Here is a 21,776-nt window from a genome sequence, read left to right as displayed (position 1 = left end):
AGGTGGATTGATTCAGTGACTGGGGTAATTGGGATGGATGTGTCAGAGGTCATGCGATTGGCACAGGATAGAGCACCTTTTAGAGCTGTTGTACATAGGGTCGCTATGAGTCGCAAACGACTCGACGGCACATAACAACAACAACAACCAAAACCTCTGGGACACAGCTAAGATAGTCCTTAGGGGGCAGTTCATAGCAAGGGGTCCACATATAAAATAGGAAGAAAGAAGAAAAAATCAATGATCTAACTCAAAACCTTCATCAAATAGAAAAAGAACAACAATCTAATCCTTTAGCCTCTAGAAGAAAGAAAATTATAAGTACAAGAGCTGAAATCAATGAGCGAGAATTCTACCAAACATTTAGAGGATATCTATCACCAATTCTACTTAAAGTATTTAAAAAGATAAAAAAGAAACATTCTTAGGGTCGTTCTATGAAGCAACCATAACACTAGTATCAAAACCAGTCAAAGATATTACCAAGAAAGGAAACTACAGACCATTATCTCTCTTGAATATAGATGCAAAAATCCTTAATAAAATACTAGCCAATAGAATCCAAAAGCACATAAAAAAATTAAATCATCGTGACCAAGTATGATTCATAATAGATATACAAGGATGGTTCAACATAAGAAAAACAATCAACATAACTCACCACATTAATAAAGCAAATAACACGACTATATGATCTTAGCAATTAATGCATAAAAGGCTTTTGACAAAAATCCAACACCCCTTCCTGATAAAGACACTCAGCAAAATTGGAATAGAAGGGTATTTCTTCAACATAGTAAAAAGTGTTTATGTAAAACCAAGAGCCAATATCATTCTCAATGGAGAAATACTAAAAGCATTTTCCTTGAGAATAGGGAACAGATAAAGATGCCCATTGTCACCACTTCTATTCAATATTGTATTGGAAGTACTTACAATATGACAAGAGGAGGAAATAAAGGACATTCAGATCGGCAAAGAGATGATTAAACTATTGCCATATGCAGATATGATAGTGTACAAAGAAAACCCCAAGGACTCAACCTAAAAAAAAAAATCTGTTACAGCTAGTAGACCAATTTAGTAGAGTGGCAGGATGCATCAACATCTAAAAATCAGTGGGAATCCTCTACAATAACAAAGAGAACTTAGAGAAGGAAACCAGGAAAGCAATACCATTTACAATAGTCAGCCATAAATTGAGATACTTTTGTAGTGAATCTAACTAGAAACACAGAAGACTTGTGCAAAGAAAACTACAGAACCTTTTTGTGAGACACAGTAAAAGACCTAAATAAATGGAAAAATGTTCCCTGAATGTGAATAGGAAGACTCAATATTGTGAAAATGCACATCGTACCAAAATTAATCTACATGTTCAACACAATGCCAATACAGATAACAAATTCATTTTTCAGAGAAATTGTCAAGTTTATTTGGAAAGGAAAGAGACTTTGAATAAGTAAAGCACTTCTGAAAACCAAAAATGCAGTGGGAGGCATAACCCTCCCTGACTTCTAAATCTACTACTTAGTGGTGGTGGTTGTTGTTAGATGCCACTGAGTCATAGACAACATAGAGACCCTATGAACGAAAGGCCTGAGCACTGTTCATAGAGTTTCCATAGGCAAGCCATTTGGGAAGTGGATGCCACTCCTGCTTCCAAGCTTATTTCAATTGAGAAGCTCCACCAAACACTGTCCACCATGGGTAACCATAGCACGTTTGGCACATCAGTGTCGCAGTGTTTAGCATCATAGCAACCACAACTACTCAGTGGTAGTAACCAAAATAGCATGGTACTGGTACAACAACAGGCACATAGACCAGTGGGACAGAATTAAGAACTGAGAAACGAACCCAGCTAAGTATGGTCAAATGATATTCAATAAGGGGATAAAACCTATCAAATTGGGAAATGACAACCTCTTCAATGAATGGTGCTGGCAAATCAGACTGCTAACTAAAGAAGCTGAAACAGGATCACACCATACACAAAAATCAACTCAAGGTGGATCAGAGAACTTGGAGTAAAGCCCAAAATTATAAAGTTCCTAAGAGACAAACTAGGATCAAGCTTAGACAGCCTACTCTATGATCTAGAGACTGTCAAATACAGCCAGAAAAGCACAATCTGAAGAGGAAAAAATCCATGACTTGGATCTCCTAAAGATTAAATCCCTGTATGTATTAACAAACCTTTTTCCGACAGAGTGAAAAGAAAACCTACTGACTGGGAATAAACATTTGTCCATACAATTTCAGACAAGGGTCTCATATCAAAAGTTTACAGAATCCTACAGGGTCTCCACAAGAAAAAGACTATTTACCCAATTACAAAATGGTGGGGGGGGAGGGAGACATGGAAAGAACTTTCACATTTGGATGGCCAACAGACACATGAAGAAATGCTCAAAATCACTGGCAGGCAATAAGGGAGATGTAAATCAAAACCACAATAAGATACCATCTCACTCCAGTAGCAGTGGCAAAATTTAACAAAGCAGCAAGTAATAAATGTTGGAGAGGATATAGGAACACTTATATACTGTTGGTGGGATTGTAAAATGGCACAATCCCTCTGGAAGACAGTTTGGTGCTTCCTCAAAAAGCTGAACATAGAAATTCCATATGCTCCAACTAGTCTACTGCTTGGAATATATCAAGAAAATTAGATCTGAGGAACAAACAGATTTGTATACCAATGTTCATAAGTAGCATTATTCACCATAGCAAGAACATGGAAGCAGTCCAAGTCACAATCTAGAGAATTGAGAAATTCTCAAACACCCACGTGATGGAATACAATGCAGCACACAGGAGCAATGATTTTGTAAATTTCTACCTAACTTGCGAGGGAATTGAGAACATTAAGCTAAATGAAATAACTCAGTCCCATAAGGACAAATACTGTGTAAGAACTTTATTGCAGAAGTAGAAAGATCACTAGTAAAATGTGTATGAGGATCCAAGGGGGTGAAGGTTGGAGCAGTGGAGGTCGGATGGAGAAAGGAAATGGGAAAAATTTGGTATGAAAATCTGTGTTTATGAGCTTTCTAAGCAAAGCAGTAGAAAATAAAAATTTTATTTTAAAAATCTCAGCAAAACAGGATTGTTGCTATGTGCAGTCAAGTTGAAAATGACCTGTATCTGACCCTTTAGAGGATTTTCAGTGGCTTAATTGCACAGGAGGAGTTTGCCCATCTTTCTCCTGTGGAGCAGCTGGTGGATTCAAACTGTATGCCTTTGGGATTGCAGTGTAGTGTGATAGAAGCTGATTGGGAAGAAATATCTTCTCTATGATAAGAAAGCTCTTCAGAGAGTTGATCCTTAAATTAGGACCTGGACAATGGAAAGGAACCAGCTAAGTGAAGTTATGAAGAAAGAACATTTCAGGAAAAGTAAACATCACTTGGAAAAAGCCCAAAGAAAGAACACATCTGGATTTTGTGATGACCAGAGAGATGGTTGTGATGAAGATGCAATGAATATGGAATGGGAAGGATAATATGCAGTTCACCAGGTTAAACACAGCCAGTTCCTGTAATCAATTTAGTGGAGAAATGAGACACTGTAGAGAAACAGCAGGGAAAGTAAACATCACAAGGAAAAGCCCCAAAGAAAGACTACATTTGGATTATGTTAGGAATGGAAAGATGGTTTTGAACAAGAAGCAATAAATATGGAGTGGGATAGTACACAGTTCGAAAAGTTAAGCATAAAGTTCCTGTAATCAAGTTAGTAGAGAAATGTGGATAGTAGAGAGACAGATAAAGTGATGGGGTAGAAATAAGTTTCTGTGGAGTGCAAAGGCTTTCAATTCTCCATTTTGCTTCTGGTCATTTTTAGCAGGTACCTTCATATACGTGGAGCTTAGTGATCACAAGCGCTCCTTCCAAGTTTGTATTCTGGACTCTGGTTTCATGGTTGTTCCTCCTTGAGTCACCCTGTTTCTCAATATGTGAGATTCTCTTCGCAAAGCCGTCACTACATGTCTCCAAAAGCCTTCTGCTGTCTCACAGTGACCCTCCTACGTACGATGAATTAGGAGCATGTGGTCTGAAATGGTTCTAAGAACTGGTGAGATTTAGCCTGGCAAAGAGGTAACAGGGAAGACCAATGTTACAGAGCTTTCCCTGTTTTAAGGATTTTCAAACAGAAGATGAGTAGACAACAGAGAAACAGGTGAAATGATAGAATGAAAATATTCATTTTAATAAAATACTTTAGAAAATAATAATCTCTTTTAATGGGAGTCACAAAAATTATAGTAGAGAAAAGAAAGTCTACCTGGAACATGGGGGAGGCCCATATGAGGGGGTGTAATCATGTTATCCTCCAAGCTCTGATGAAATCCAAGAAGCGGAACTCTGCAGATCTTAAGATGTTGGGTTTTTTCCTTACTGTGGAATGCTAGGAAAACAAATAGATTCACCCTGGAAAGGGTTAAACCGGGCCTCTCCTTGGAGGCAAGGATTCTGAGGCTTCGTCTGACATACTTTGGACATGTTGTAAGGAGGGACTGGTCCTTGGAGAAGGACATCATGCTTGGGAGGGTGGAGGGACAGCGCAGGAGGGGAAGGCCCTCTATGAGGTGGATTGATTCAGTGACTGGGGTAATTGGGATGGGTGTGTCAGAGGCAGTGCGATTGGCACAGGACAGAGCAGGGTTTAGGGCTGTTGTACATAGGGTCGCTATGAGTCACAGCGACTGGACGGCACATAACAACAACAACAACAACAACAACAACTATTTACTTACCTTTCACCTGCTGCATGTGTTCTATTAATAAAGAGGCAAAATGATGCATTCATTAGAATAGATTTCAAAGGCAAAATCAGTTTGTTGAGGAAATGTCAGGAAAGTCTGCAGCAAATTCTCTAACTGCTGAGGAAGATGCCTGGTGAGTCAACCACTTTACCTAAACAATTATTTCCATATAGAAGAAATGAAAAGTTGCGGGAAAGTGGGAGGACATCTTTGAAGTGTTGAAGAAAGAAAATGTCCACTCATAAATCTATGCCTTGAATCTATTCCCCTTGAATAAAGGTGATATAAAGTTACCATAATCAATAAAGGCAAATTTTAAAGAAAATAAGCTTTTGCTGCCAGCAAACCTACACATGAAAGGCTAGAGAGTTCTTTGGGCTAAAGGTAAAGGGCCAGAGAAAGAGAAGACCCTCAAAGAGGTGAACTGACACAGTAACTGTAACAATGAGCTCAAGTATATTAGAGATGATGAGGGTGGCATAGGATCAGAAAAGGTTCAGATACGTTGGTCTTAAAGTTACTAAGAGTTCTAGCTGACTTGATGGCACTTAACAATGTTGTTGTTGTTAAGTGACATTGAGTCATAGATGACTCATAGCGACCCTATGAACAAAAGATCTGAACACTTGTGTAACTTTCATCCTTTCTCCACGTTCTTAGGGTTCCAGAGGCAAAAGCTATTTTGGAAGTGGATGCCACTTCTGCTTTCATGCCTGTTTTAATAGGAAGCTCCACCAAACACTGTCCACCATGGGTAACCATTATCGCGTTTGACACATCAGGGTCACAGTATTCAGGATCACAGCAACCACGAGTTACCTATTTAACAATGTTGCTGTTGTTGTTACGAGCTGTTGAGTTGTTTGTGACTCATAGCGACCCTATGTACAAACAGCCCTAAACTCTGCTCTGTCCTGTGCCAATCTCTCTGTCTCCAACACACCCATCCCAAATACCCCAGTCACCAAATCAATCCACCTCTTAGAGGACCTTCCCCTCCTGTGTCTGCCCTCCACCCTCCCAAACATGATGTCCTTCTCCAAGGACCAGTCCCTCCTTACAACATGTCCAAAGTATGCTACACGAAGCCTCAGAATCCTTGCCTCCAAAACACAGCCCGTTTAACCCTCTCCAGGATGAATCTGTTTCTTTTCTTAGCAGTCCATGGTACCCTCAATACTCTTCTCCAACATCAAAGCTCAAAGACATCAATTCTCCTTCTATCCTCCCTAGTCATTGTCCAACTCTCTTATGCATAACAAGTGATTGCAAAGGCCATGGCCTGTATCAGACACACCTTGGTCTCCAGAGAGACACCATTGCTCCTCAGTACTTTAAAGAGGTCCCTAACAGCCAACTTTCCCATCACAATACGTCTTTTAATTTCCTGGCTGCTGGTGCCAAGATTGTGGAGCCAAGCAGACTAAAGCTGTGAACAATCTCAATCTCTTCACCATCCATGCTGATGCTGCCAATTGGTCCAGTGGTAACAAATACATTAAAACTAAAGACATTTCTTCAAAGGAACCCTTATGGCCCAGTGTTAGGACTGCAATCCCAAAGGTGTATGGTTTGGATCCCCCAGCTGCTACTTAGAAGATAGATGGGCAGTCTCCCGCCATGTGATTTACTGCCTCTGCAAAACTGCTGAAGGGTCAGCTATGGGTCTGTTCAGACTCAGGCACATGCATAACCACAACAAGGGAACTTGATTCCCTTTTATCTTCAAATAAATGGCAGTTGATGGGAAAGCTGTGTTTCTGACTTTGAACACAAGATGGCACTGTTGCTTTTTAGCTGTGACTAAGATTTGCATTTAGGCCCAGTTTGTGTTGGAGTTCTAAAGGAGGCAGTTGTTACCAATCGGTTTCTTGGCCATTTATAATACTTTTTAATTTTTTCTATTTTTGTTTTTTATTAGTTTGCTTACAAAGTTAGTATACATTATGTTTCCCACAATTCTTCATTCACACTATGTTTCATGCAATCATTCTCATGCAGTATGTTTTGCAAAATTAATCACCATTGGACCTTGTCTACCATTACGCTGTCTTTTCAGGTCCCACTGGATCCTTCCTATATCCTTCGCCCCCGCCTCCACCCACCAAATTGTGCAACCCTGTGGTTTTACCCCTACCTATCCTGACTCCTCCGCTCCCAGCCCCTCCACCCTTGAGTTCCCATACATGTTTTTACTAGTTGTCCTTCTATTTTTACAATAATGCTCTTAAGCAGTATTTGTCATTATGAAACTGAGCTAGTTGACTCAGCATAATGCTCTCCAGTCTCTCCCAAGTTATGTGGTATTTTTTTGAAAGTGTTGTTCCTGAGTGCTGCATTGTAGTCCATTGTGTGAATGTACCACAATTTCTCAATCCATTCAGTAGTGGTTGGTCATTTGGACTGTTTCCATATTCTTGGGATAGTCAATAATGCTGCTATGAAAACTGATGTTCACAAATCTCCTTTGTGTCTCAGTTATCATTTCCTTGGCCTGTATTCCTTGTAGTGGAATACATTTGTTAAATTTTAGAAGTGTGCGGTCAGCTCTCCTAACCCAGGGGATTGTTCCTGAAGATTCTGGTAATTCACTATTACTTGTAATCCATACAATTATCACAGGCAATGTGGCAATTAGAGTCCATCCCAGAGATCAAAAAACTAAAAAAAGCAAAACCCTCATTGTCATCAAGTAGTAACTGAGTCAGAGCTAACCCTCCAGCAGGTATTCAGAGGCTGTAAATCACATGGGAAGAGACTGATCATCATTCTTCCATGGAGCAGCTGGTGGATTCAAACCCTGCACCTCTGGGATGACCTTACCCCTAAGCAACCAGAGCTCCCTTGCTATACCACTGGAGCTACAGCAATACTGTCTAATAGGTTAAGTTTAGGAAACTTAGTTATCAAATTATCCCAAGTAGAATTATGACCCACTTTAGGAGGATTGCATGTCTTCAGCTGCCGACTAGTTTTATTATTTATGTTTTGGAAATACATGACATGATTCTACTTTTTTAGAATAAACATCACAAGGATGGATCATCTTTATTATGTGATGAGAGAATTTCATTTGTAGCCTGACCTCGTTGTTTGTTGTGCCATTGAATCGAATATAACTCATAGTGACCCTATCAATGACAGATCTGTACCCTGGCCTATCTTGTGCCATCCTCATCATCTTGAGCTCATTGTTTTAAACTATCTCATCAAGGGTGTTACTCTCTTTTGCTTGTCCTCCACCTTTACAAATATGATAACCCTTTCCAAAGAATAACCTCCCTGAGCAACATGATAAAAGTATGTGAGATAAAGTTATACTGTCCTTGCCTTTAAGGAGCACTCTGGTTGTACTTTTTTCAAGGCATATCTCTTTATTTGGCAATCCAATGGAATATTCAGTGCTTTTCCCCAATACTGCAGTTCAAAGGCATTAGTTATTTTTCTGTCATCCTTATTCATTGTCCATCTCTCAAATGCATAATAAGTGATTGAAAAGATCACGGCATGAATCAGGGGCACCTTTGTCTTCAAACTGCCATCACTGTGCTTAAGGAGTTTGGAGATGTCCCTGACAGCAGACTTTCCCAGTGAAAAATGTCTCCCAATCTCCTGACTGCTGGTACCAAGAGTATTGATTGTAGATCCGAGTAAGATGAAATAGTTGACAATTTTTTTTCTTCTATTAGGATGTTGCCCATCAGTCCAGTGGTGAGAATTTTTGTCTTCTTGATGTTGAAATGCAACCCATATTGAAGGCTATAGTCTTTGATTCTTAGCACTAAGTTCACACTTTCAGCAAGCAAAGCTGTTTTTGAGTCCTTCTCCGATCCTGATGCCACATTCTTCTTCACAGAGTTCAGTTTTTCAAATTATTTTCTCAGCATGCAGATTAAATAGACATGGACAACAGATACAACGTTGACATACACCTTTCCTGATTTTAAGCCAGGCAGCATTCCCTTACTTTGTTTGGACAATAGCCTCTTAGTGTAGATTTCTCACGAGCACAATTATATGTTCTGAGGTTCTCCTTCTTCTCAATGTTACCCATAGTTGTTTATGACCCCACACAGTCAAATGCCTGTGCATAGTCAATAAAACACAAATAGACATTCTTCCGATATTCTTTACTTTCAGCCAGGATCCATCTGACATCAACAATGATATCCCTGGTGCTATGGTTTCTTCTAAATCCAGCTTGAACTTCTGGCAGTTCTCTGCCAATGTGCTATTCTAGCCATTTTTGAATGATTTTCAGGAAGATTTTGATTGCATGTGATATCAATGATGATGTTTTTGTTATGTGCCATCAAGTTGACTGTGACTCACAGCAATCCTATGTACAGTAGCTCTGAACTATGCCTTATCCTGAGTCAGTCTCACCAACTCTGACACACCTACCACAATGATCCCAGTTACTGTGTCAAATCATCTCAAGTGGGATCTTCCACTCCTGCATTGTCCCTCCACCTTTCTGAGCATGATGTTCTTCTCCAAGGACTGGTCCATCCTGGCCATGAACTCAAAATATGTAAGATGGAGCTTCAAATCCTCGTTTCTAAGGAGAAACTTGGCTTTACCTCTCTATGACAGACCTGTTTGTTCTCTTGATGATCCATGATATGGTCAATACTCTTTTCCAGCACCACAAGTCAAGGGCATCAATTCTTCTTCCATCATCTTTATTCTTTGTCCATCTCTCTCATGCATAGCAAGTAATTTCAAAAGACCACAGTCTGAATCGGTCACACCTTAGTCTCTGGATTGACAGCATTGCTCTTTAGCAATGAGAGGTCCCTGACAACAGACTTCCCCATTGAAATTTGTCTTTTGATTTCCTTACTGCTAGTGCCAAGAGTGTTGATTGTGGAGTCTAGCAAGCTGAAATTGTTAACAACCTCAATCTCTTCTCCATTTATCATGGTGCTACCATTTGGCCTAGAGGTGAGAATCTGTCTTATTGATACTGAGATTCAATCCATATTGAAGACTAGAGTCCTTGACCTTCTGGTGCAAGAGCTTCAGGTCCTCCTCAGTTTCAGCAAGCAAGGTTGTGTTATGTGCATAGCATAGGTTGTTGATGAGTCTCCTTCCAATCCTGATGTTACCTACATTCCTCTTCATACAGTTCTGTCTCCCAAATAATCATTGCCACATACAGATTGAAAATGTATGGAGACAGAATGCATCCCTGAGACACTCCTTCCCTGATTTTGAACCATACACTGTTTTCTTGCTCTCTTCTAAGGAAACACCTCTGCATAGTCAATGAAACACAGATAGACATCCATCTGGTACTCTTTGCTTTCAGCCAAGAGCCATCTGTCATTATTGATGACAATGTCTCTAGTGCCATAGTCCCTGGTAAACTGGCCTTGTATTTCTGATAGTTCTCTGTCAGTATACTATTCCAGTAGTTTTGGGGTAGTCTTCAGCAGGATTTTGCTTATATGTGATATTAGTCATATAGTTTTATAATTTTGACATTCTGGGAAATCACCTTCCTTAGGAATGGGTTTTTTCCAATTAGCTGGCCAGGCAGCTGTTTGCCAAATTTCCTGACATAGACTGTTGAGCATGTCCAGGGTTGCATCTGTTAGTTGAAATGTGTCAGTTGGTATTATGCCGATTCCTGCAGCCTTGTTTTTTGCCGACACCTTTAGTGCAGCTTGAATTTCTTTCTTCATTACCATTGGTTCTTATTTATATGGTTGTTGTTGTTGTTGATTACCTTTGAGTCAAGAATGACCCTATGAACAAAAGGCCTAAAGCCCCTCAACAACTTTTGACATTTATCAAAGTTCATAGGGTTTCCAGAGGCATGTGGTTTAGGAAGTGGATCTTCTAAATCTGTCATAGTATACTATTGTTGTGATGTGCCATTAAGTCATCTGCAATGTAGAACAGCCCTATGTACAGCAGCTCTAACCCTTCCCTGTCCTGAGCCAATCTCATTAATTCTGACACACCAATCCTCATTACCCCAGTTGCTGTATCAATCCATCACATCTGGGGCCTTCCTCCCCTGTGCCACCCGTCTGCCCTTCGGAGCATGATGTCCTTCTCCAGGGATTAATCTCTTTGGGCCACGTGCCCAAAGTAAGTAAGGCAAAGCTTCAAAATCCTAGCCTCCAAGAAGAGACTTGGTTTTACCCTCTCCAAGATAGACCTATTCGTTTTCTTGGCAGTCCATGTTCAAGACTCTTCTCCAGCACCACAACTTGATGGCATCTATTCTTCTTCTGTCATCCTTAGTCATTGTCCAACTCTCTGAAGCATAACAAGTAGTTGAGAAGACCATGGCCTGGGTTAGGTGTACCTTTGTATCTATACTAACATCATTGCTTTTCAGCACTCTAGAGAGGGCCATGACATCAGCTTTTCCCAGTGCCATTTGTCTTCTGATTTCCTGACTGCTGGTGTTAAAAGTTTTGATTATGGATACGAGAAAACTCTTATTGCTAACAACCTAAATCTCTTCTCCATCTGTTACAATGGGACCAATTGACCCAGTGGTGAGAATCTTTATCTTCTTGATGGTTGAGCTTCAATCCATATTGAGGACTACAGCCTGAAATTCTTCATTGTCAACTAGTTGTTTTTGGTATAGTAAGTGATTCTGTGTATTCTTTCCATCTACTTTTGATGCTTCCTGGATTGTTCAAGATCATTCCATCGTATTTCTTAGTATTGCAACTCAAGGCTTGAATTTGTTTTTCAATTTTTTCAACTTTAGAAATGCCAAGTGAGTTTTTCCCTTTTTATTCTCTAACTCCAGCTCTTTGCTCATTTTGTTATAGTATGTTGCTTTGTCTTCTCAAGCTATCCTTTGAAATCTCCTGTTCATTCCTTTTATATTTCTCCTTTAGTTTTGGCTCCTCAGTGCTCTAATACAATTTTCAGTAGCCTGACATGTTCTTATGTGCTGTCGAGTCACTTGAGACTCATAGCAACCCTATGTACAACAACCCTAAATCTTGCTCTATCCTGTGCCAATCTTACTGTCTCAGACACACCTACTCCCATTACCTCAGACACTAAATCAATCTATCTCATCGAGGGTCTTCCTCTCTTGGACTGTAGCCTGATAGAAAACTATCTAATTATATGTTGGTAGGATGTGGCTATGAAGGTTTAGTGGTGTAGTCTGTAGGGAATTGAACAGAGCCTCTGACCCCAAAGATGGCATCTCCTGGCAGTTAGAATCCACCAGGACTCTACATTAGGAAGATAAGCAATGTGCTTCAGTGTAATTTATACCAGAAACTCAATGGAGGGTTGGCTAGAAGTTGATACTGAAGGCCACGACAAATGTGGAAAGGGTGTGGAGAATTAATGTTAGGCACCTCTATGACTTGAAGATCTACCAATATCCTGCAGGATGTAATCAGACTTTACTTCTGTGAAATTTTGTGAGAAAACCAGAATTTTTAAACTTTTGTTTGCTTCTGCACCTTGCTAGAGATGCACATGCAAGGGCCCACCTCCGAATGAAGGCTTGTCACACTCTTCTCAAGTATGCCTGGCAGAAAAAGGCTTCTGACTTCAATGAGAACGACAGTCTTCCAAAGACAACGGAAGGAGAGCTCTTTGAAAAAGTGGAGCTACAGAAGAAATCCAGGTAAAAGGCTGCAAGGAATTCCTGTTAGAGCTATTGACCTACCTCTTAGGTTTGCCTGCTTGGGCACAGAGATCTTCCTGAGGGTTAGTACAGCCAAGTAGCTTCTATTGCACAATATATATTTTGTCTTTATTGTGGCTTTGATTAAAGTGTTTGCAAGTATTTATGAAGAGAAGGAAAGCCCTTCTCAGTTTTGTTTTGTTTTTGTTCGCATGTAATTTCTTATTCACTTGTTTGTCTCTTACATTAGACAATGATCTTGTCTGTCTTTGGCTTTTGAGAATTTATACCAGAGCGAGCTCATGACCTAGTGGGTAGGAATTAGCACTGATAACCCAGTGGTGACACCTTTCTGATACTTTAAGTCCAACAGCAGCTCCTTGGGAGAAAGGATGGGCAAATATCCTCCAAAAAAGAGTCAATTATGGCTTGATTCCAACAACAATTAATAGGTTTTTATTTTTTTTCTTGGTTCTATAGTGTTTTAATGTACTTGAGCAAACTACTAATGTATGAGTAAGCAAGCATAATGCTCAATTGTTTATGAAATTAATAAAATATATTTTAAAATATTTTTTTCTGATCAGTGTCAGAAGAAATAATAACAGGAGTTGTATAGTACTTTCTCTTATTCCATTCAAGATAGTGCAGGGTTCAGAGGTATTGTTCACAGGGTCGCTATGAGTCATAACCAACTTGACTATGACTAAGAACAAGGACATTTCTTCAAAGGAGCATTGGTGGCCCAGTGGTAAGGTGCTACACTGCAATCCCAAAGAGACACAGTTTGAATAGTATTTAACTATTTCCTTAATATAATAGTACTTACTGTAAGCTGTGAATTAAGTGCTCCTGGTACTTGAACATTGAGTGGTAGTCCACATATACTGAAAGCACTTAATAGGTTTTTGTAGCCTAAATAATACCATACTTAATTAGCTTAATAAGTTGCTAAATATTTTAAGATCTTTAAGTATAAGACTATAAAAGTTTATATTAGTTCATTGATGTTGTTGTTGTGTGGCATCAAGAAAGAACCAACCAATAGCTGACCCCACAGTGAGTTTACAGAAGCAACAAATCACATGAGAGAAGATTGCCCATCCTTCTTCCATGCAGCAGCTGGTGAATATGAACCATATGCCTTTAGGATTGCAACACAGCTTCTTACCACTAAGCCACCAGAACTACCTCTTGTTTTGTACTATCAAGTTAGAACTTACCCATAGCTCACCCTGCAGTGGATTTTCAGAGGGAGTTTAATCACACGAGAGGAGATTGCCATCTGTCTCCCACAGAACAGCTGGTGCATTTGAACTGAATGCCTTCGTGATTGCAGCACAGTTCCTTACCATTAGGCTACCCATTTGCCACCTGGTTGGGAAGATTGAGAACTTTAGAGAATAGTCTTCTATTTGCCAACAATATAGATGATAACAGCAATCATAATCTGAACAAAACTCATTTGTTTCTCTTGTTTGATTTTCTATATCCCTAGTCTTAGTATATATTTTATGTAAATTATAAATTTACAGTTTAGGACTGTCATTAAAAAGTCCATAGAATTGGTGGTTTTAAAGAATAAAAAATATATTATAATGCTGGAGAGTTAATACAAATTCCGAGTTTCTGCTATGTTGATTCCTTGTGATAACTTGGAGAGAGGAACTGTTCTATTTCCCTCTCCTAGTTTCTAGTAGCTACTGCTAATCCTTGGCACCTCTTGTCCTGTAGAAGGACCCTCACGTACTGTCCTTCCCTGCACATGCAACTCCGTTCTTGTACCTTCCTTTCTTTCTATTTTTAACACATTTTTAAAAATTTTATGTTGTTTATTTACAAAGCTCAAATACATTGTTTTTCATACTGGATCTTTCCCATTTCCTTCGCCTGCCTGCCCATCCATCAGACTGGGTGACCTTATGGTTTCTCCTCCACCCCCCATCCTTACCTGTTTCCTCATACAGGGTTTACAATAACGGTCCTATACAGTATTTGTCCTTATGGAAATGAGTCGGTTCACTCAGCATAATGCTCTCCAGACCCTCCCAAGTTAGGTAATAATTTACAAATTCACTGCTCTTGTGTGCTATGTAGCATTCCATTGTGTGAATGTACCATAATTTCTCAGTCCATTCAGTTGTGGTTAGACATTTGCGCAGTTTCCATGTTCTTGCAATGGTGAATAATGCTGCTATGAGCATTGGTGTACAAGTCTCTGTGCCTCATTTTTCATTCTCTCATGGGGTATATTCCAAGCAGTGGAATAGCTGGGTCATATGGAATTTCTATGTTCAGCTTTTTTAGGAAGCACTAAACTGAGTTCCAGAATGGTTGTACCATTGTGCAATCCCACCAACAATGTATAAGAGTTCCTATTTTGCCACATCCTCTCCAACACTTATTACTTGCTGTCCTGTTAAACTTTGCCACTGCTACTGGAGTGAGATGGCATCTCATTGTGGTTTTGATTTGCATCTCTTAGTGCCAGTGATTTGGAGCATTTCTTTATGTTTCTGTTGGCCATTTGAATATCTTCCTCTGTGAAAAATATTTCCATCTTTTTTGCCCATTTTTTAATTGGGTTATCAGTCTTTTTCTTGTGGAGGCTCATGAATATTCTGTAAATTTTTGTTATGAAACCCTTGTCTGAGCTGGTATTGTCAAATGTGTGTTCCCAATCAGTAGGTTTTCTTTTTATCCTGTTGGAAAAGTTTTTTATATGTACAGGGATTTAATCTTTAGAAGGTCCCATTCATCAAGTTTATTTATACCTTCCTTTCTTTTATATAAAACCAATATAAACTCTTATATAATCTTAATCCACTCAAAACAGATTAGGATTAGGACCTGTAAGAGGGGCAGGAGCAGTATGGGGATCAGAGAGTCTGACTTCTACCAGCTCCACAAATGGGAACTGTAACCATCAAGAACATGAACAGTATAAAACTGATCAGGTCAGAGAGGGCTCCCACTCTGCAGCACTTATTTCTACTAATTACTAGATCCAAGAAAGTTGTTACAAATAACCTAGACTTTACAAACCTACTTTTAAGTCAGTTGTGAAGTTTATTAGGGAAACATTTTTGGGGGAGGGGAGGCCAGGCCAATGATATCATACAGTGCAAGTCCAGCTTCAGTCAAATACAAAAAAAACCTCTGGTTTCCTCAATCATCCAGCAAAATTCATGTCATCACAGTTCCAAGCCAGCTCTTCCTTGAGTCATTCAGCAAGTAAAACCTCTGGTTCTGGCTCCATCAGACAATGTCTTGACACAGTCTCATGCCAGCCTAGTTAGCGTCTTCTCTTATTTGGTCTCACAGATGTTGCTGGTCGAAACAGTGGTCCACAGTTGGAGCAGCTCAATAACATACCCCCAGAGAAACTAAGAGTAGTGACTGGAACCTCAAAGATTCATTTTACTTACACATTTCCACCTAGCTGCATGGTCAGGTCCAAGACAATGGTTAGAGAAGCTTTTCTTAAAGGTCCTAATGTGCAGGTCCCACCGTAACTCAGAGTAACTTCATTTAATTAATAGCACCTACAAAGAAAAACTCCATTTCCCCAAATCAGATCACATTCACCTTTTCAATGAGTAAACCTTCTGGATTATCTTTTTTTGGGGGGAGAGGAGTACACACATTTCAACCTATAAAACTCCCTCTCATTTTCCTACTTACTTTTAACATTTTTCTTTTCCTCTTTGACTACATTACTTCTTTAACTGAATTTCTTTTCTCTCTGCTGATACATTTCTCATATGACCTCCTGGAATAAATAGTCATTTCAGATACCGGTTAAACTGTGATTTCCATCTTTTCACAACAGTTTAGAAGGATGGTAATGGTACTGCTGCTGTTATAATGATGGTGCCATACTATAGCATGTGATACATTTCACAACAGGTCTTTTACCAACAAAATTTACATGTTACACTTCATCAATGGCATAAGACTTTTTTTTCCCCATTAATGAAGTTTCCTTTATTTCAGCCTTTCACCAAGGTGTGACCAGTTGCAGAAGCTTTGCCGTCAGCAGTTTGAATACAGAGATGGAAGGATTATAAGCCACGTTGCACCTCAGCTTGTTTTGGGGGTACAAAGTCACAACCTCCATTCAGGGACGGATGTAGTTTTGGTGGAAAAGAAAGCTGATGATGGTCATCAATGCTGGATACACAACGAAGGCAGCAGGTAACACATTATATTTGGGGATTGAAATAGCAAATATGATTGATGCTTGGCACGGTCCCTGAGAGCAGGCAGAGGTAAATTTGAGGACTTCTGATTTTCTGTTTAACTTGTCTAGTATTTTTTTAAAAATCTTAACCAAGCAAAGAAAAAAAAGTTACAATAAAGAAAAAATAAGAGTGTGACAGAAAATATAAATGCTCAATAGGTTCCACACAATTTATCCACAATCAGATTTAGATTAGAAATGGGTAGCCTATCCTGAATGCTTAGATTGACCTGGCTATTAAGGCTAATAGAAAACTAGTTCTTATCTAATTGTATTTTTTGTGATATCAAATGATCACGTAAGATGTTTCCAAAGTTTTTAATTTTTAAATTTTATAGTTCTTTTCAATCATTTGAAGAGTTCTGGTCATATGGCCCAGAGAGCGTTGTACTGCTAAACCAAAGACTTGAATCTACCAGTCATTCCTACGGCGAAAGAGAACTCATCTACTCAGTTTTATGGCCTTGGATACCCAGTGGAGGATCAGCTATGAGTCAGAACCAACTCAATGACAATGAGTTGAGTTGTTGAGTTTCATTAACTTCACACATACCTTCCTCCCACCTCGATCTGCAAAAAAAGAACCAGCAAATGTGGCTTTCACTCACACAGTAAAAACGAATTCACACCTTCATAAATTGAACAACCTTCATCTCAGTGAAAGAAAGACTTCCAAGGAGATGGGGGTTGAAATAGTGACACAGCAATGGGCTCAAGTGTATCAGAGATGATGAGGATGGTACAGGATAAGATAGGGTCACTATGGGTCATTGTACTTGACTTAATGACACCTAACAATGACAATAACCATCCTTCAATTCTTGGTCCTTGTTTGGATCTAGTTTAAAATAAATCATGATCAAAAAATTTATTTTTTAGATAATCGGGAATTGAGGATTAGATAAGGTTAAAGAATTTTCGTTACTTTTGCTAGATGTGAAAGTGGTGGATGAGCTTTGCTGTTTGGGGTTTTTTTTAAGTACTCAACCATTTGGATATATATCATAGTATTTACTAATAAGATTTTAAAATATCTCAGATTTTCTTAAAACAGTCTATCCATAACATATATCTCAATATAAAGATAAAGATATATATATTTCTATCTAGGGGCTATTTATGCATGTTATTGAATCAGAGTTAACTCACTTAAAGCTGCATGTTTTCAGTGGATGTAAACTGCAAGGGGTAGATTGCTCATTTCTCCCTTGGATTAGCTAGTGGATTCAAGCTAATCCATGTGTCTTTGGGTCGGCAATGCAACTCCTCATGTTGGGTAATATAAAAAAGACAAGTTCCTGACTGTTGATAGTATTCTCTGCTTTTGTTCATCTTCCAATATTTCTTTAATTAAAAAAGAAAAGATAAAAACAGCAACTATTTTAAAGATTTTAGTGTTTCATGATGGGGCCTGAGGGACCTCTTAATCCTTTTGAAATACTATATAGTATTGTGTGCTTGTGAATCTATTTTTAAAAAAAAATTCCTAGGATAGAGCTGGACTTAACTGAATTCTCAAAAGGTCTGCAATGCAAAAGGCGTATGAATCACTGCTTTGAGTGAGCTTGCATAAGCTTCAGCAGGCGGCAGCAGTGGGCTCAGCATGGGCCAGAGAGGAGCTCGCCTGCCTGAGATGAGCAAAGCCTCCAGCAAGGAGCACGTCCAAGGCTTATTTTGGAGAAGGCTGAAAAGCCAACTGTATAACAGACCTGCTGAGCATGTTCCTTCACTCCGTGTATTACATCTATACTGCCTTTGTCACATGGGGTCAAGATAACAGCCTTTTATCCCTGAAAATTGTTACATGAGACTAAACTGCTTTCATTTTAAAATTAATTTTAAAATGCATTCATTTAGAAGCTCTGGTAACATAGTCCACAATGACTGCTAACTCACAGGTCTTATTCCCCCAGTGGCTTAAATTCACCAGTAGTTCCACTGGGGAAAGATAGACAATGTCCTGTGTTGGGATTTGCAGCCTTGGAAATCTGATATGAGTTGAATCAACTGAATGTCAGTGAGTTTGAGTTTATTGAGTGCTGGTGTCTTAGCAAAAAGCCACACAGGAAAAAAAGAAAAGTCTCTGCCCTTGTAGAACTTATATCCCAGTGCTACTTTATCTCTGTGTTTCTGGAAATTTAGCAATCTCTTCTGCTGCTTCAGCATTCTGTATTATAATATGGGTCCCAGCTTGAGCCTAAATTCAAATTCAAGCAGGTTGATGAAGCTAGGTAGAGACACACAGGGTACAAGTAATGTGACCTGAAGACAAAAGAAAAACAAGTGTGATGAGAATGACTTACACGTAAGACTTTGGTCATTGATGGACTTGACTAGTTCTGATCTCTATCAAGTGCCTACCACTAATTTTGTCTCCTTGTTCGTCCCCTCTGAGTCCTGTGGGAAAAGAAGGAGGATAGAGAAAGATTCTGTAGGCAAAACAGAAAGAGAAGTTTCCCTAGATCTCTGTGAGATACTGGGCCACAAGCAACATGGTTTCAGAAAATCTAACCAAGTCGAGAAAGAAAAGGTGGAGCAGCGGAAGTATCTTGTACAGGAGCCATTGTAATCATTAGGGGAGGAGATGTTTGGCAGAAGACCCGATGCTTAAGTGTTAGCAAGATTCAGAATAACTTGGTGCCATGGCAGACATGCATATAGTGATGGTAAGCTGGAGATTCCTTCTGCATTTGCCCTTGGCATTTCACCCTGTGCATTTTCTTGTAACAAGTGGGGAAAACCCACTTGTTATGATAAGCTAAGGGGACCTGGAGAAGCTTGAGTTTCACTGTGTGGAAAAATAGTTTTAGAAAAATTATTTTAGATTAGTTAGAGTCTTTCTTGCTCTATGGTTTGCCCTGGCAGTGAGTTCATGTTTAGGGAAGCAATTGCCCATTCAGGATGTGTATAAATAGAGTATAAACATTAAACTCCTCTCACTCATTGCCACCAGGTCAGAACCAACTCATAGCTGACCCACCACAGATTTCCTTTCAGAGGCTGAAAATCACATAGGAGACTGCCCACCTTTCTCTTGTGGAATGGTTGGTGAATTCGCAAGAGGCATCACCTTTGGGTCAGCAGTGTAACCTCTTATGAACTGCTCCACCAGGGTATACATAATGGCATTATCCAGTTGTAATCAAACATCAGTTTTTATCATAGTGTCAAGAGTTTCCTTGCATTAGCAATTAATTCAGTCTTTCAGATCCCGAGTTACCTTTTCAGTTCAGTCTTCTATTCAAAATAGAACATAACTAGGAATTCTGATTGTTTAAACAATTATTAGTAAAACCTTTTAAGGAAACTTGCGAGAGTGAGAGCAAAGCTTTTCTGGAAGAGCACATGGTCAAAGATAGCTGTTCCAAAAAATGAGAGAAAGGTCTGAAAAGGACAGGAGAGTGTGCCAAACACTTGCTTCCAGCTGCACAGAAGGGTGGCTCAGGTCAACTTTGGAGACAATCTACCATCTTCTCTCCTTTGCATCTGTCAATGCAATCTGAATCAATTATGTGATTAATAAAGGGAAACATGGAAAAAAGTATCTTTTAAAAAAAATTAAATCTCTCAACAGGACTCAAAGTCAAAAAAGGAAAAATAGAGTGTCATGGAACTTGGAGCTAAAATGAGTCCCTAAAATATATTCTAAGTCACTTGATTATAGCATTAGTTAAATTGAGGTAGGAAAGACTTAGTAAATTGTGTGTACTTGACTGTGGATTAGTAAAAGAGACAGTGTATCTTGTTGAATGTTGCTGGGGTACAGAGTAAATTTTCATCCTGCTGTTTTGCACAAAGCAGACCATTGGACCAAAGTCTATAGAAGTGAGCTTTGTGTCCTTTATCATCACAGGCAAGTAACAACTGATTACTGTTTAACACGGGAAAAGAAAAACCATCAGTACAGTTGCTGACACATGGGAGATGTTGCTTTGTCTATTCTAAGAAGACCTGTTCACATAGTGCATAAAGAATTGAGCAGCTACACTAAAGGGTAGCAGTTTGAATCAGTCAGCCACTCTGCAGCAGAAAGATGTGTAGTCGCAGAAACCCAATGGGGAGTCACTATGAGTCATATCTGAGTCAAAGTGGCAAAGTCATTCATTTTGATACCTCACCACAAACAATCATTGATTCATTCATTTGAATAATGTCATTGAGGCCATACAAAGGCAAGATGCAACAAAGAAAATCCTGCAACTGCAGAGATAACACAGAGGACCAGCTTATGCACCAGTGTCTTGAAAAATGCAAAAAAACCCCCGATATTTCCTAAAATTATATAGCCCCTCCAGATTTAAAATAATACCTCATTAACTAGCAACAGATGGAAGTAATACAGTATTTTAAGATTAATAGTAATTATCTTGGACTGGTTGTTTTTCTGAATCTCACAACTTTTCTACCTTTGACAGGGTGCTGTCTACCGTTTTCTTATCTTTCTATTAGTGAAAATATCAGAATTTTCCTTCTTTGATAGTTTTGCACATGACACAGCTCCCTGCTTTTGAAGATTTTACTGCATTACTTTAATAACAGCCCCCCCAGTTTTTCTCCTTCCCCCAACTCCCACATCATTAAACAGTCAGAAGGAATTATATTTTCCACAGCAAGTATGCCTGCTGTTCTATAATGTAAATATCTTGGCAGAGAATTGACTTTTCGATAAAGACAGTGGTGTTGAATGCTTGCTTTATTTTTAAGTAAGGCAAAGGAGAGAATTTAGGAATTTTGGAACATTCATTTTTATTTGATTTTTCAGTTAAGGGTGAGGGGTGTCTTACTAGCTCTAGTACCAAACCATTTAAAAAATACTCAATATACATTTTAAACTTTTAAGGAGAACTCTTCTAGGAAAAAGAATGTTAAAGTAAAGCTCCAAAAATCAAAAGCCCTAGTAATAGTCACTAATACTAAATGCTATATACATAACAATATTCTACATATTTTATGTACATTAACCTACTGAATTATAAAAACATCTCTATGAGCTATGTACCCCATCCCATCTTGTTGTTTGTAGTTAGTATTGTTGTTTGTTGTTATGTGCCGTCGAGTCGTTTGCGACTCATAGCGACCCTATGTACAACAGCCCTAAATCCTGCTCTATCCTTTGCCAATCGCACTGCCTCTGACAC

At 39.1% G+C, this 21,776-nt stretch overlaps 1 protein-coding gene across 1 annotated transcript in view; it reads left to right on the top strand.

Moving 5' to 3' along the window:
- Positions 1-21,776, top strand: part of DCDC5 (doublecortin domain containing 5) — a 129,688-nt gene that overhangs the window by 34,937 nt on the left and 72,975 nt on the right. Inside the window, exons 6-7 of the mRNA XM_006883723.1 lie at positions 12,237-12,395; positions 16,392-16,592. Coding sequence (XP_006883785.1) covers positions 12,237-12,395; positions 16,392-16,592 — 360 coding nt within the window. The remainder of the gene's footprint in view (positions 1-12,236; positions 12,396-16,391; positions 16,593-21,776) is intronic.

This window comes from Elephantulus edwardii, unplaced genomic scaffold (genome assembly GCF_000299155.1).
Source record: "Elephantulus edwardii isolate Elephantulus edwardi_28Jun2011 unplaced genomic scaffold, EleEdw1.0 scaffold00029, whole genome shotgun sequence".
Taxonomy (NCBI): Eukaryota; Metazoa; Chordata; class Mammalia; order Macroscelidea; family Macroscelididae; genus Elephantulus; species Elephantulus edwardii.
Note: the sequence above shows the minus strand (reverse complement) of the source record. Positions and strands in the feature narration are given on the sequence as shown.